Source organism: Engraulis encrasicolus, chromosome 2, assembly GCF_034702125.1.
Source record: "Engraulis encrasicolus isolate BLACKSEA-1 chromosome 2, IST_EnEncr_1.0, whole genome shotgun sequence".
Taxonomy (NCBI): Eukaryota; Metazoa; Chordata; class Actinopteri; order Clupeiformes; family Engraulidae; genus Engraulis; species Engraulis encrasicolus.
In genome coordinates, this window is record NC_085858.1 from 49,218,304 (window position 1) to 49,233,303 (window position 15,000).

Genomic DNA, 15,000 nt, shown 5'->3' on the forward strand with positions numbered 1-15,000 from the left:
TAACAAGTGTAGCTAGCGCGCACTTGTTGATATCTCAGAGATGATAAGGACTAAGGAGAGAGAGAGAGAGAGAGAGAGAGCGAGAGAGAGAGAGAGAGAGAGAGAGAGAGAGAGAGAGAGAGAGAGAGAGAGAGAGAGAGAAAGAAAAAAAAAAGAGAGAGAGAGAGAGAGAGAGAGAGAGAGAGAGAGAGAGAGAGAGAGAAAGATTTGATTTTTTAGGAATACTTTATTATAAAACAATGAGTTATCTCCCAGGAGGTTTAAAAGTATTCCAAAATAAATAGTATGAAAAAATCAAGGTTGTTCATGATAACCATTGTGAAAACACCAAATCATTGTTTACAACAGAGCACATGGCATCGCCATAGCACCAAACACTTTCGAATACATCAATAGCCTTTGTAGAACTGTAAAATGAGAACACCATTTGTATTCTGGATTTCAAAAGTCTCAAGAATATGAGAGAGAAAGTAGTAGTAGTTAGTTAAGCAGGTGTTTGGTTGTCAGCCATTTTGGAATGTTGCCAACAAAGAATCTAGAATCTTTGGTTGCCGGTAGAGGGGGGATAAATATTGCCGTTGGCCCTGGCTACTGAAACTGCTCTGATCATTTTTTTCCCCTCTTTAGTGTGCGCTGCGCTAAGAGCAGGACTTTACCCACCACCAGAGTCATGTGACGTCACGGTAATCTCCTGTAAAAAAACATGTCTGGACAAGTTCCCCCTCCCTCGCCTCTTCACATGAGGTTACAGTGAGGGAGGACTCTTTCAGTTTACTCCTCCCTCCTCCCTCCTCCCTCCTCCTCGCCGTCCTCCTCCATCCATCACAGTGTTTCCTTTTTCATTATTTCCCACTTCTCTCTTTATCTGTCAAGTTGGCTTTTTGTAAAGAGTTCACCTCCAGTAGCCACAGAGATCGCTGTCTCTCTCAAACTGAATCTACCATTTCCTTCTCTCTCTCTCTCTCTCTCTCTCTCTCTCTCTCTCTCTCTCTCTCTCTCTCTCTCTCTCCCTCTCTCTCTCTCTTCGTTTTTTTTTTGCTTCTGTGCTTCTGTGTCTCTTCCTTGTTTACCTCCTCCCTCTCTTTCTCTCTCTCTGCCCCTCTCTCTCTCTCTCTCTCTCTCTCTCTCTCTCTCTCTCTCTCTCTCTCTCTCTCTCTCTCTCCCTCCCTCGAAGTATAGTCACAGCAATCCCACTGTGCCACTGCCAGATAGCTGCGGTAAGGAAGCTGTTGCTCACCACTGTAGAGAAAGACAATCAGCCTGTGTGTTCACATCTCCACGTGCGCATGTGTGAGGACATCCAAGTGGCTGTACTGGACTAATCCACGTGTGTGTGTGTGTCTGTGTGTGTGTGTGTGTGTGTGTGTGTGTGTGTGTGTGTGTGTGTGTGTGTGTGTGTGTGTGTGTGTGTGTGTGTGTGTGTGTGTGTGTGTGTGTGTGTGTCTGTGTCTGTGTCTCTCTCTGTGTGTGTGTGTGTGTGTGTGTGTGTGTGTGTGTGTGTGTGTGTGTGTGTGTGTGTGTGTGTGTGTGTGTGTGTGTGTGTGTGTGTGTGTGTGTGTGTGTGTGTGTGTGTGTGTGTGTGTACCTCCGTTCGTGGTGGGTGGCTACAGGGGCACGGCGGACTGGTTCGGCGTGAGCAAGGATGGCGACGCCACGCAGCGTTGGCAGCGCAAGAGCATGCGCCACTGCAGCCTGCGCTACGGCCGGCTGAAGCCCCAGGTCATCCGGGAGATGGAGCTGCCCAGCCAGGACAACATCTCCCTGACCAGCACCGAGACGCCGCCCCCGCTCTACGTGCCCGCCTCCTCGCATGGCATGCAGAAGGTAGGGGGCACACACACACACACACAGAAACACACACACACACACACACACACACACACACACACACACACACACACACACAGACGCCGCCCCCGCTCTACGTACCCGCCTCGCAGCATGGCATGCAGAAGGTAGGGGGCACACACACACACACACACACACACACACACACACACACACACACACACACACACACACACACACACACACACACACACACACACACACACACACACACACACACACAGACGCCGCCCCCCACTCTACGTACCCGCCTCGCAGCATGGCATGCAGAAGGTAGGGGGCACACACACACACACACACACACACACACACACACACACACACACACACACACACACACACACACACACATGTACAGTACACACACACACACACACACACACACGTACAGTACACACACACACATGTACAGTACACACACACACAGACGCAAACACATGCACCTGTACACACACACAAACACACACACACATCACACACATACAGACATACCGTACACACTCGCCACTGTTTTGCCATTCACACACTCATATACAGTAAACACGCACAAGGAAACGCATGCCTGTCCACATTTCATGAATTTCTGTATGCCTACTGTACTCTATATAGACAAATAGACAGGCCGACACACTTGTACTCAAACACACAGTACGTAAGTGTACTTACACCTGCTCACTAACATATTGGAGGTATTTGGGTGAACTTTTAATGTTGTTAATGAGTTCACTTTCTAATACTGTGCAAGCATGATCTAGGCTCAAACGATCCGAAAATAAATCCACTGCTATGCCAAACTGCTGTGTAATTAAATGACCTACAGGTAGTGGTGAGCATTGGCACTGCCCTCACGATTCGATTCGATTACGATTCGGGAGGTTTCGATTCGATTCCATTCTACGATGCATCGCAATGCATTACGTTTCTACTGGAAGCAAAGCAAATGTTTCATTAGTCATGATACAAGTAGAATACAAGTAGTCAGATACTATGAGCAACATTTATTGACTGTTTTCTGTATCAGTCTTGCAGTTTTCAATGCTTTGAAGTGCTTTTATTTAATTTAACATTTGCTCCTGAAATATCCACAGAAGTAATTGAAACTTAAAAAAATTGCTGCATCGATTCTGGAACTTGCCGCATTGAATTGAATTGTCCATGCCCCGCATTGCATTGCATTGCCGAATCGATTATTGTTGACACCACTACCTACAGGTACAGGTAAGAGATTAAATAGGTCATCCAAAACCATCTCAAAAGAGAATCTGGTACTGGTACTGTGCAATAATAATCTGAGCTTGAGTTGAAAGAAAGAAAGAGAGAATAAATGAACGAATGAGCGAATGACTGAATGAATGAATGAATGAATGAATGAATGAATGAATGAATGAATGCATGAATGCATGAATGAATGAATGAATGAATGAATGAATGAATGAAGGAATGAATGCATGAATGAATGAATGAATGAATGAATGAATGAATGAATGAATGAATGAATGAATGAATGAATGAAAAGCCTTCCTCTTACTCTCAGCTGCATACTCTCCGTCTGTTGCAAGATTCTAATGAATCAATGAATCAAATCATCCAACCAACAAAACGAATGAATGTATGAATGGACATTTTGTCCTCTCTGTTCCTTGCCTTGTAGATCGTGGACCCCCTGGCGCGTGGGCGTGCGTTCCGCATGGCGGCGGCGGGCATGGACGAGGTGGACGGCTACAGCATGCCGCAGACGCCCATCACGCCGGGCGCCGCCTCCCTCTGCTCCTTCACCAGCTCCCGCTCCGGCTTCGGACGGCCGCAGCGCCGACGCAAGAGGGAGTCCGTGGCCAAGATGAGCTTCCGGGCCGCCGCCGCGCTAGTCAAGGTAATATAAGGTCATCAGAATAGCGGAAAGCATACAAGTCCACACACTTAAGCTCCGCTTTGAAAATGTACCCAGGGTCGAAACGTTGTATGACCTGAATACATTTTCAAAGTGGAGCTGCAGTGTGCAGACTTCTACTCTTTCCACTATCAGATACGCCTTTGTCCTGCACCTGGCCTCAGAGAGGTGGGATGTGCATACTCTTACTCTTATGAAGGTCATCAGAGTACTAATACCTTTAGGGTTATAGAGTCAGGACAGGACCTTGTATCCCTATTCCCTTATGGTGCTCCACTCTTCAAGGTAAACCACTGAGTAATGGCGGTGTATGTCTATGGTGCTGCTCGTGTCAAGGTAACCGCTGAGTAATGGCAGTGTATGTCTATGGTGCTCCGCTTATCAAGGTAACCGCTGAGTAATGATGTTGTATGTCTATGGTGCTCCGCTTATCAAGGTAACCGCTGAGTAATGATGTTGTATGTCTATGGCACTGCGCTCATCAAGGTAACCACTGAGTAATGATGTTGTATGTCTATGGCACTGCGCTCATCAATACCTTGATGAGGTAACCACTGAGTAATGATGTTGTATCTCTATGGTGCAGCACGTGTCAAGGTAGCGCCATTGAGGAATGTCCTTGTATGTCTTATTATGCTGGTCAACTTGTCAAGTTAGAAGAATCAACAGAGTCAAAACCTTATGTGTGCTACATTCATATTTTCATGACCTTTTAGGGTCAGCGAATGTCTTTGAGGGCGTGGTTTTGCAGGGTTTTTCAATCAGCGCTAATTCTGAGCATTCTCATGTAAGTGGGCCTACCATACTGCACTTTGAGAATACCAGACAATGGTGCACAATGCTAACAATACAGTAATGTATTTGATTCACAATAATTTGTGTGTGTGTGAACGTTAAATTGTGTTTTCCTCCTCAGGGCCGATCGTTACGGGAAAGCACAACAACTCTGCGGCGGGCCCAACGAAGGAGCTTCACCCCGGCCAGCTTCATAGAGGAGGATGTGCCCGACTTCCCCGATGAGCTGGACACCTCCTTCTTCGCCAGGGTAAGACTGACTAACATGACACCTCCAGGGGTGTATGGCAATCACAGGCTCAGATGTTAAGCAACTTGCTATGAATCTAAACGATTACAATAAGCAATCAAGGCTGGTACAGTAGATCCGCTGTTTAATGAAGTTTCTTGCATGGCAGGGTTTTTCATTTCTAAACCAAAACCACGTTATTTCACCAACAGTGTGTGTGGTATTTTTTTTGACAGTTTAGCCCAACAACTACTCGGGTCACACAACCACATACCCACATGAAACATGTTAATTACCTGAAATATGATTCTGTTGGAAAATGTCGTTGGGTTTCTGGTTAAACACATATAGAAAGCAAAACATACTTTTCACGGGCTGTATCTTTAAATAGAATTTAATTAAGGTCTCTGAACACTTTCACAAGAACATCACTCTCTTTTCCAAAACATTCAATTATCTTTATTACCGTCATGGCAACAGTGAGTGTATCCAGGGGTTACTGTTTGGGTCTGTTTTGGAGGTATAGTCACGTTTCAAGAGACAGTGCATTTAGCAACATTTCGGATCACACAAGGCAGTTGGGAAAGTGTGGAGTGATCTGACATGAGTTGAGCATTTCTCAACTTTTAGACGGATGTGCTGCGCAGCAAAAGCCGAGGTGTATAGTAGTGTATCAGTAAAAGTAGAAGTCCTCTTACAGTGTGTCTACCTCATCAGCTACAGTGGAATAACTGCTGGATAAACTATGTACGATCGGTAACACTTTATTTTACGGTTCAAATGTTAGCCACTAACACGTGCCTAATTACTGTCTGTATATGACTTACAAGACATGAGTTATGGGCCTACTAAGTCCTTATTTTGATTACATCAATAATAAAGACCATATTGGCAGTGAACAAAATATTTGCAACTGTATACATGCCCAACAAATGATTACTGATTAATGATTAAAGTCAACAGGAATGCAACACAACGCTGCACACAGACACGTGTGTGATCCCGACATTACTCAAAGAAAAGGCGTTGTGTTAAACATACAGTACTAAGTGGGAGCAGGTTTGCACCCTAAATAAGACACCAAGGTCAAGCACAATGAGTTTTTTGTTTATTTTTCTCTGTGCTCCCACTTTGAACTATACTTTACTTTGGGACCACGCGCCTACTTATTTTTCTAAAACATACATAAAAGTACATTACATTGCTCTTGACCTGACTAGTTGCAACGCTGAAAGTGTTGCGTCACTAGGAGGGCACGGCCTGGCTAGTATTGACGACAGCTCTGGATTGTTTCTGTCCTCTGTATGTATGTGCGTGCGTGCTGTACGCGTCTGCATGTATGTGTATTTTCTGGACATGTTGGTCGGTGTCGTCCCGTTGTGTCGTCCCGTTGTGTCGTCTGTACGTGGCCTGTCCTGCATGTCGCTCGGTGTCCTCAGAAGTACCTGTCCTCTCTGTATCATGTCTCGGCTCAGGACGTGCTCATGCAGGAGGAGATGTCCACGTTTGCCGACGAGGTCTTCGAGTCGCCGTCGGATGCCACGCTGAAGGACTCGGACCTCAGCAAGCAGCTGGACGAGTCGGACATGACGGGCAGCGCCCTCAACAAGAGCGACCTGGAGCGCAGTCACCTCATGCTGTGAGTGTGGACGCACACACACACACACACGTGCGCACGCACGCACACACACACGCACACACACACACACACACACACACACACACACACACACACACACACACACACACACACACACACGCACGCACACACACACACACACACACACACACTAATACATCTATTAGCACTAATACATACAATGCTAATGCCTGCATAAGTAACTTGTAAGGCATGTACTAAGCAAACGCTAAGGCCTACTAGGTCCTTACTAAGGTTAAATTGGTAATAAATCCCTTATTGTGCATGAACAAGACATTTGCGAATACATGCCTAACAAATGTTTGATTTTGCTATGTACATGCCTTACAAGTTACTTATACAGGGACATTGTATGTATAAGTGCTAATAGATGTATCCATAAAATAAAGTGTTACCCGAAACGCTCTACTGGGTCAGAGCTCTCTCTCTCTCTTCGGTTGACTTAAGTCACCACATGATAGTCCCTACTAGGGGTGGGCGATATGACGATATAAATCGTGAATCGTGATATTGAGTACAAGATCGTCTCGAATCTGCCAAAGTGAAGAAATCGTATAGATCGTCTTGCAGTGCACTTTATGAGAGTGTCATCAATGTGTTAACATTTTATTAACTGCAAATTACAAATTGCAAGCATATCAAAATTGATTTTTGTTGTTTTTATTTTATGGATGGAAGATCGTGATAAAAAAAATCAAAATGACATTTTTGCCATATCGCCCACCCCAAGGCCCTACCGTGACGCTATCCGTGGCGTAGGACCCAGGTTCGATTCCCGGCCCAGGTCCTTTGCCGGCCCTTCCCCATCTCTCTCTCTCCCAACTCACTTCTTGTCTCTCCTCCACTGTCCTGTCTGATAATAATATATATATTTTTTAAAAGCAATAAAGGCTTGAAAAGCCCCCCCAAAAAATACTTTTGAAAAAAGCCACAGTTTGGTTAAGTCACCACATGATAGATGCTCTCACGTCACATCTCACAAAGGCCGGCCTACTTTATCTTTCCCTCTCAGTCTTTTTCGCTGTGTTTTCAGGAACGTAACTCTACTCCCGTGTCTGTCAATCTGCTGGTCTGTCAGACTGACTGGTGCTGTAATCTGCCAATCACTCTCCGTCTTCCCTTTCTCCCTGTGTTCAATATTTGTTAATCTATCTGTCTGTATATCTACCTATCTTTTTGGACTATCTTTCTGCAAATATGTCACCCTATCTAGATTCTCTCTCTCGCCACAGTGAATACCAGTTTTCCTTGCCCTTTTTCTTTGTATCCAATAGCTGTTCATACAATGTCAATTTCTAGTTTTCTGTCTTTCCTGTTTGTGCAATATTTGTTCTCTCTCTTTGTTCTTTTGTCTAATGTATTTCAATATCTTCCTCTCTAGATCTCTGGAGCAGAATTATCTGCCGGCCTGTCTGTCTCTTTGCCTGTCTGTCTGTCTGTCTTTCTGGTTAATCCAATCTATGTCTGACTGTCTGTCTGCAGAGTTCTGGAGCGTGGCCAACCTACCTGCCTGTCGCTTCTTCTGTCTGTCTCTCTGTCTGTTTCTCTCTGTCTGTCTGTCTGTCTGTCTGCCTGGCTGGATAGTCTAATGCAGGGGTTCCCAACCTTTTTCAACTTGTTGCCCACTCGAAATTGTAAAAAAATGTCCGGGGCCCACCTCTGACCCAATTAAGAATAAAACTCAAATAAATCAACAGCAACACACACCAAAATATCATTATTATTTTTGGAAAATGATTTCAAGGCCCACATGGAATACCCTCAGGGCCCACCAGTGGGCCCCGGCCCGTAGGTTGGGAACCACTGGTCTAATGTGTCTGTGTGCCTGGCTGTCTGACCGGCTAGTCTAATTTCTGTCTGTCTGTCTGTCTGTCTGTCTGTCTGCAGACCTCTGAAGTGTGATTGAATGTGATCTTTATGTCTGGCTTGTCTGATTTGTCTCCTGTCTGTCTGCCTGTCTGGATAATCTAATTTGTCTGTCTGTCTGTCTGTCTGGTTGGCTGGCCTAATGTCTGCCTGTCTGTCAGCAGACCTCAGAAGTGTGATTGTCTGTCTTTCTGTCTGTCTGTCTGTCTGTCTCTGTATTTCTGGCTAGTCTGATATATCTGTCTCCCTGTCTCCCTGCCTGTAGACCTCTGGAGCGCGGCTGGCGTAAGGCCAAGGAGGGCGCCCCTCCCCCTCCCCCCAAGGTGCGCTTACGACAGGAGGTGGTGAGCGTGAACGGGCAGCGGCGGGGCCAGCGCATCGCCCTGCCCGTCAAGAAGCTGTTCGCCCGCGAGAAGAGGCCCTACGGCCTGGGCATGGTGGGCAAGCTGACCAACCGCACATACCGCAAGCGCATCGACAGCTACGTGAAGAGGCAAATAGAGGACATGGACGATCACAGGTATATACACGCACACGCACGCGCACACACACACACACACACACACACACACACACACACACACACACACACACAGTCACCAACCGCACCTACCGCGAGCGCATCGACAGCTACGTGAAGAGGCAAATAGAGTAATAATCACTTTGAAAATGGAGCCACAAAGCAACACATACACACACGTCTCATGTCTCCACATCACAAGAGCAGCTTGAGGTATTTCTGAGCTATTGAGGTATTTCTGATTGATGAAATCTAGCAAGATATACATATATTTCTAGCACTGCGTTGTTAATCACTGTGCATATACTGTATCGATAATCTATAATCTACATCTAGATCTGCTGTATATCTATACATATATAATCTATATATATATATATATATAGATATATATATATATACATATATATATAAAACCTAATATGTAAGTTCTGCTCTCAAGTCGAGTCAAGTCAAGTTGGTTTTATTGTCAATTTCTTTACATGCGCTGGCCATACAAAGAATTGAAATTACGTTTCTTACTTTCCCATTTAGATAGACATCGACTCTGGACTCTAGGTGTGGACATAGACAATTAGACATAGACAGTACACATACATTACACCTAGAGTTCAATACCCATACAGACATAAAAAGTGCAGACTGGGCAACAGCAGACCTACGTAGAACATGTATTAAGAGGAAGTGCTCTGCTCTGCTCTGCTCTGCTCTGTGTGTCCCATCAGGCCGTTCTTCACGTACTGGATCACGGTGGTGCACGTGCTCATCACCATCCTGGCCGTGTCCATATACGGCTTCGCTCCCGTGGGCTTCTCACAGCACGAGACCGTCGACTCAGTGAGTCCTCACTCATCACACCACCCTGAGAAAGCATCCTTCCTATGGCATGCTGTTGACTGTATTTACATTAAACTTGGGTTTTTTTGGCGCACACCTCAGCTGGCAGGTGCGTCGGAGATGGCCCATGGGTCACTCAGCAGACAACTTGAAAAAACTCCCGCACACTGACCATTTCGCTGTTTTGCTTTAATGAACGACGTTTCGGTACTAGACCTTCATCAGGCAATATCCAAAGATTATTTATTAAAGCATAACAGTGAAATGGTCAGTGTGCGGGAGTTTTTTCAAGTTGTCAACTGTATTTGCATAACATAGTTATCGCTTACTGTATTTTGTCATATATCTATCTACTCGTCTATCTCATCAATCAATACAGTATATTAGAATATTTCATAGAAATTAGTTCTAATATCTATTTTCACAGCACATTTACAATCAAGGTGGTTCCCACCAACAGTGTCACCCAAGAGTAATACAAATGAATCTATCTAAGATTAATCTCTGGTATCTATCTGCCTAGAGATTCTTAGTGTTGTACTTTAGTGTGCGATTTTTAACCAGTAGGCCTACATGTCATTACTGGTGTTGTACTTTTGTGTGCGATCTTTAACCAGTAGGCCTACATGTCTTTTCAGGTACTGCGAAACAAAGGGGTTTATGAAAATGTGAAGTTTGTTCAACAAGAAAACTTTTGGATAGGACCAAGTTCAGTAAGTACTTCGCACATGAGTAAGAATTTCTGTCTGTTTCTGCATTATTTATTTCTCAGTCCATATTAAAGTGAAAGTGAAAGCCCATTGGGAAACTCCAACTCCCATTGCCATTGTGACACAGCACTCCACAGCACACAAGTGAACACTGCACACTGCACACAACGAAATTGCATTTATGCCTCACCCGTGCAAGGGGGCAGCCCTCAGTGGCGCCCCATGGGGAGCAGTGCGGTGGGACGGTACCATGCTCAGGGTACCTCAGTCATGGAGGAGGATGGGGGAGAGCACTGGTTGATTACTCCCCCCACCAACCTGGCGGGTCGGGAGCCAAACCGGCAACCTCTGGGATGCAAGTCTGACGCCCTAACCGCTCACCCATGACTGCCCTTATTATTAGGCTATTTGAGTACGGTAGGTGTGGCTTTGGAATGTAAACTGTGCTCGGAACTTCTATGCGAAGATTAATAAATGATACCGATACTCGACTGATAAACTCGGCCGAGGAGTGTATAAATTCTGCTCTACCCCCTGATTACCAATGGATGTCAAATAAGTTTATTCAGTAGTCCTACCTAGAGGTAGTTATGACAACTGGGGTACTGGAAGTGGATTTGCCACATATTTCAATGTAGACTGAAATAGTGCCAGCAAGATAACACAGATAACCACTACATAACAAGCCAAAATTAAGGAGACACAAACTACATTTCTGGGTAAATACTAACAAACATATGCACTAGCAAATGGTTTATGTATGATTAATTCATCAAAATGCTCTGACATTACATGAATCTGCAAAATAATAATAATAATACTGTAATAATCCTGGTACTCAGAGAGCTCCATGGGCAGTCATGAGCTGCCATTTTTGTTTTTAAAAAAAACCAACACAGAGGTCAATGGGATTAGGCCAGTTCTTCATATGGAAGGCTGTGGTCCTACCCAGAGCCGTCTATTAACTCATTGGCTGCCTTGGCCGTCGAATGACGTCATTTCGAATAGTGACGCCCCCTGCCTTCGACGTCGTTCGCCGATAATTGCGTTTTTTTACAGCCAGGCCTCGAGGACGGTCTGACCTATCTTCTGTATAAATTTCAAGCCTCTAGGCATTTTCTAACTGTTCCTGTAGGTGGCAGAAGTGTCCTTAGGAACAGTCAAGGCAGGGCTGTTCAGACCAGGAGGAAATGTCAAGACAAAAACACCCCTTTTTTACTATTATAATCTCAAAAGTAGCATAGCAAAATCATTTTTGAAAGTAAAGCACCTGTGACAGTAGTCTACTTTCTTGCCCTCTGATTTTAACACAGGTAGGCTACTGATTTTAGTGTCAGAGCCTGACCAAAAAAAAAACCTCCTCTCATGACCAAAATACAACCCCCAGTTGCTATCTAGCTAGAAGGCATTGTAGCTAGCTTGCCCAAAATACACCATGAGATGATCTGTGTGGCAACCTTTCATTTTGGATAATGTGATCAGCCTACACAACATCAGGATGATGCTTACAAAATATCATCTAACAGGAGAATGCACGGGACTAGTGGTGATGTTGGGAATGCTTGGCTATAAATTTTGCTACGCCAGCTAGCTAGCTAGCTAGCTAGCACGAAATCGCTAACAACTTACAACTAAGCCTAAATAAAGGAGCCTTGGTAAGTCAACTATTTTTACTCATTCTACAGTTATTTTTTATGGATCTGTATAGTATGATCAGCTTACTGTATCATCAAAAAAGACAGGGGGGTTGCAGATTCTTGGAACAGAGTAGCCTTTGTGTCTGGTCAGATACAGTCAGCTCACATGAGAAAGCATTGCACTTAGCCTCAGACCAGCTAGCCTTCACCACTCCAATCGGCTTGTGAAATGTTGGATATGTGATCAGTAGCCTACTTTATCAAAAGAAAATTCATTGAACAATATATGACAAGATCACTATAGCAGAACCATGATTACAGTAATCATCAATCTGCAAATTGTCCGCTCTACCAAAGAAGCTGCAGTAAGCTACGCTAAGCGGAACTGCCTGCCTACCTGCCTCCCTCCCCACAAGACACAACACACGGTACTATTTCTGGAAGAAATAAACCAGCTGTGATTCGTTCTCCAACGAGGGGAGAGAGAGCACGATCAGAGGGGGAGGGAGAGGGAGGGAGTTCCCGGAGTTAGGGGCACCTGCTGTCATGATCCATTCTGCGCGCCAGCAACTAAACCAAAACACTTGTTTTCGAGTCCACCCCCGTTATATTTCAGTATATTAGGTTGAAAAGGTCATACAAACGATCTTTTGTTCAGGCTACAGATGACAGAAGACTCTGTAATAGCATCTGATAGGTTTGGAGTTGTTAGGACGATGCCATTACGGGCAAAAACGCTTGCAGTTACAGTTCTACTTCAAATGGCGTTTTCTCAGCTTTTTGGCTAGAAAGCAGAATTTTGGCGAATTCCACTTAATTTCAACAGATGATTATGAAAGAACGGAAAGGGGTAGAGAGACACCGTTTTTTTCTGCTGACAGATGAGCGTCTAATCTGTGTTTTGATAGGTATGGTGTTGACATAGACACAGAACTCAATTTTCTGTGAGCCTCCAAAAAACGCCCAAAATGCTGAAAAATCTCTGGCACTCCGAGGTACTCTTTTATGAAAATGTCTGGCAGCCAATGAGTTAAGAGAGTTATGACAACCGACTACCCAGAAGTCAGTTGGTAGATTAAAATATTTCTAGACAGCAGCTTTCTGTTCACTAGAGACTAACACAGAACCAATACACGAATAACAAACAAAGATTAAGTAGAAACAAACTACATTTACCTTAACCACACTTTCTGTGTTGTACAGCCACTTCCTGGAACTAATTAACTACTTCGTGTCAATGGCGATTTACGTACATGTAAAAGGCTCCGTGAGGCTCCATGAGAGCCGCCGTTGCTGTGGAAAGAATGGACAGTTAAGGTCTTTGGGAGCGACTTAAGGCTCTTATTAGACGGCTCTGGTCCTACCGCTGCTCATTGGGTTGTGATGCTGTGTGTGTCCACCAGGAGGCGCTGATACACCTTGGAGCCAAGTTCTCCCCCTGCATGCGTCAGGACCAGGAGGTGCACGACCTGATCGAGGCCAAGAGGGTCCTGGAGCGCAACTCAGCCTGCTGTGTACGCAACGACCGCTCGGGCTGCGTACAGACCCAGGAGGAGGAGTGCTCGGTCAGTCCCCGACACACACATGCACGCACACACACACACACACACACACACACACACACACACACACACACACACACACACACACACACACACACACACACACACACACACACACACACACACACACACACACACAGCATATCTGTTTCATTCATATTCACACTCATACTGTTATACTCATGCAAACACCCACCCAGACATACAAACACACACTTCCAAAAACACCCGCAAGCACGCACATGGTAAAGTAGAACTACTATGTGGTAGTACGAGTACAACAATTACCCTCTCTTTCTCTTTTTTTGAGTTGTATCTCACTTTTTGACTTTTTTTTCTTGTTATTTTGCTGTTCATTTGCTCTCTCTCTCTCTCTCTCTCTCTCTCTCTCTCTCTCTCTCTCTCTCTCTCTCTCTCTCAATTGATTTTTCGCTTATATAAGCTAATGAACAATTTGGAGGTTTTTGAACAAATCTGGTGTCGTAATGGTGCTGTGTGCTCTGTTATAAAGGATGAATTGGGTTTTTTTGCACATTTGTTGGCACCTGGCTGAGATGAAAGCCATTTATTTACCCATGTAACATTTGTTTTTTTTTGTGATTGTCACTCCTTAGCTCATTGTATGCTTCTATATTCCAAGATTTTGTGATAAAGGTGTGTTGAATTTTTTTTTTAAATGCTCTCTCTCTCTCTCTCTCTCTCTCTCTCTCTCTCTCTCTCTCTCTCTCTCTCTCTCTCTCTCTCTCTCTCTCTCTCTCTCTCTCTCTCTCTCTCTCTCTCTATTAGAGTACGTTAGCTGTGTGGGTGAAGTGGCCCAGGCATCCCAGTGCCCCCCTACTGGAGGGAGAGGTTCGGCAGCACGGCTCCGTATGCCACCAGGACCCCAGGTGTGTGTGTGTGTGTGTGTGTGTGTGTGTGTGTGTGTGTGTGTGTGTGTGTGTGTGTGTGTGTGTGTGTGTGTGTGTGTGTGTGTGTGTGTGTGTGTGTGTGTGTGTGTGTGTGTGTGTGTGTGCGTGCATGCGTGCATGCGTGTTTGCTGATCTCTACACATGGAGAATCACTGTATCTGCATCACCACAGCGCCCTCTGCAGTCTGTATACAGTAGCGTTGCACCAGATATTTATGTGCAGATCCTATGTTGTAACCTTACTGTCACAACAAATTGTAATGGCTTGTACTCTCTTAATCCGTTACTTAAGGCTCTCGGTACTGTCATAGCAATGTTGTTATGATGTAGTTGAGTATTTTCAACAAATAGTGAATAGGCCCGCCGACAACCCCATCCACAGTAAGAAGCTGCACACATAGGTATAGACTATCTTACTGTAGATATCGCTCTTCTCATTACATTACATTACATTACATTACATGACATTACTGTATATTACATTAGAATAAGTCTTCATATCTCCTATACAGATAATCATGTGCACATTACTTTGCACTG

The 15,000-nt window shown here is 44.7% G+C and overlaps 1 protein-coding gene across 4 annotated transcripts in view; it reads left to right on the plus strand.

The window, feature by feature from the left end:
• Positions 1–15,000, plus strand: part of rhbdf1a (rhomboid 5 homolog 1a (Drosophila)) — a 103,306-nt gene that overhangs the window by 71,211 nt on the left and 17,095 nt on the right. For 2 of the 4 annotated variants that reach the window (XM_063190166.1, XM_063190183.1), the window contains 9 exons: positions 1,611–1,824; positions 3,500–3,718; positions 4,653–4,781; positions 6,200–6,399; positions 8,552–8,806; positions 9,532–9,643; positions 10,282–10,356; positions 13,394–13,555; positions 14,339–14,439. In XM_063190166.1, coding sequence (XP_063046236.1) covers positions 1,611–1,824; positions 3,500–3,718; positions 4,653–4,781; positions 6,200–6,399; positions 8,552–8,806; positions 9,532–9,643; positions 10,282–10,356; positions 13,394–13,555; positions 14,339–14,439 — 1,467 coding nt within the window. The remainder of the gene's footprint in view (positions 1–1,610; positions 1,825–3,499; positions 3,719–4,652; positions 4,782–6,199; positions 6,400–8,551; positions 8,807–9,531; positions 9,644–10,281; positions 10,357–13,393; positions 13,556–14,338; positions 14,440–15,000) is intronic. The other 2 variants (XM_063190174.1, XM_063190192.1) reach the window with 1 other exon arrangement.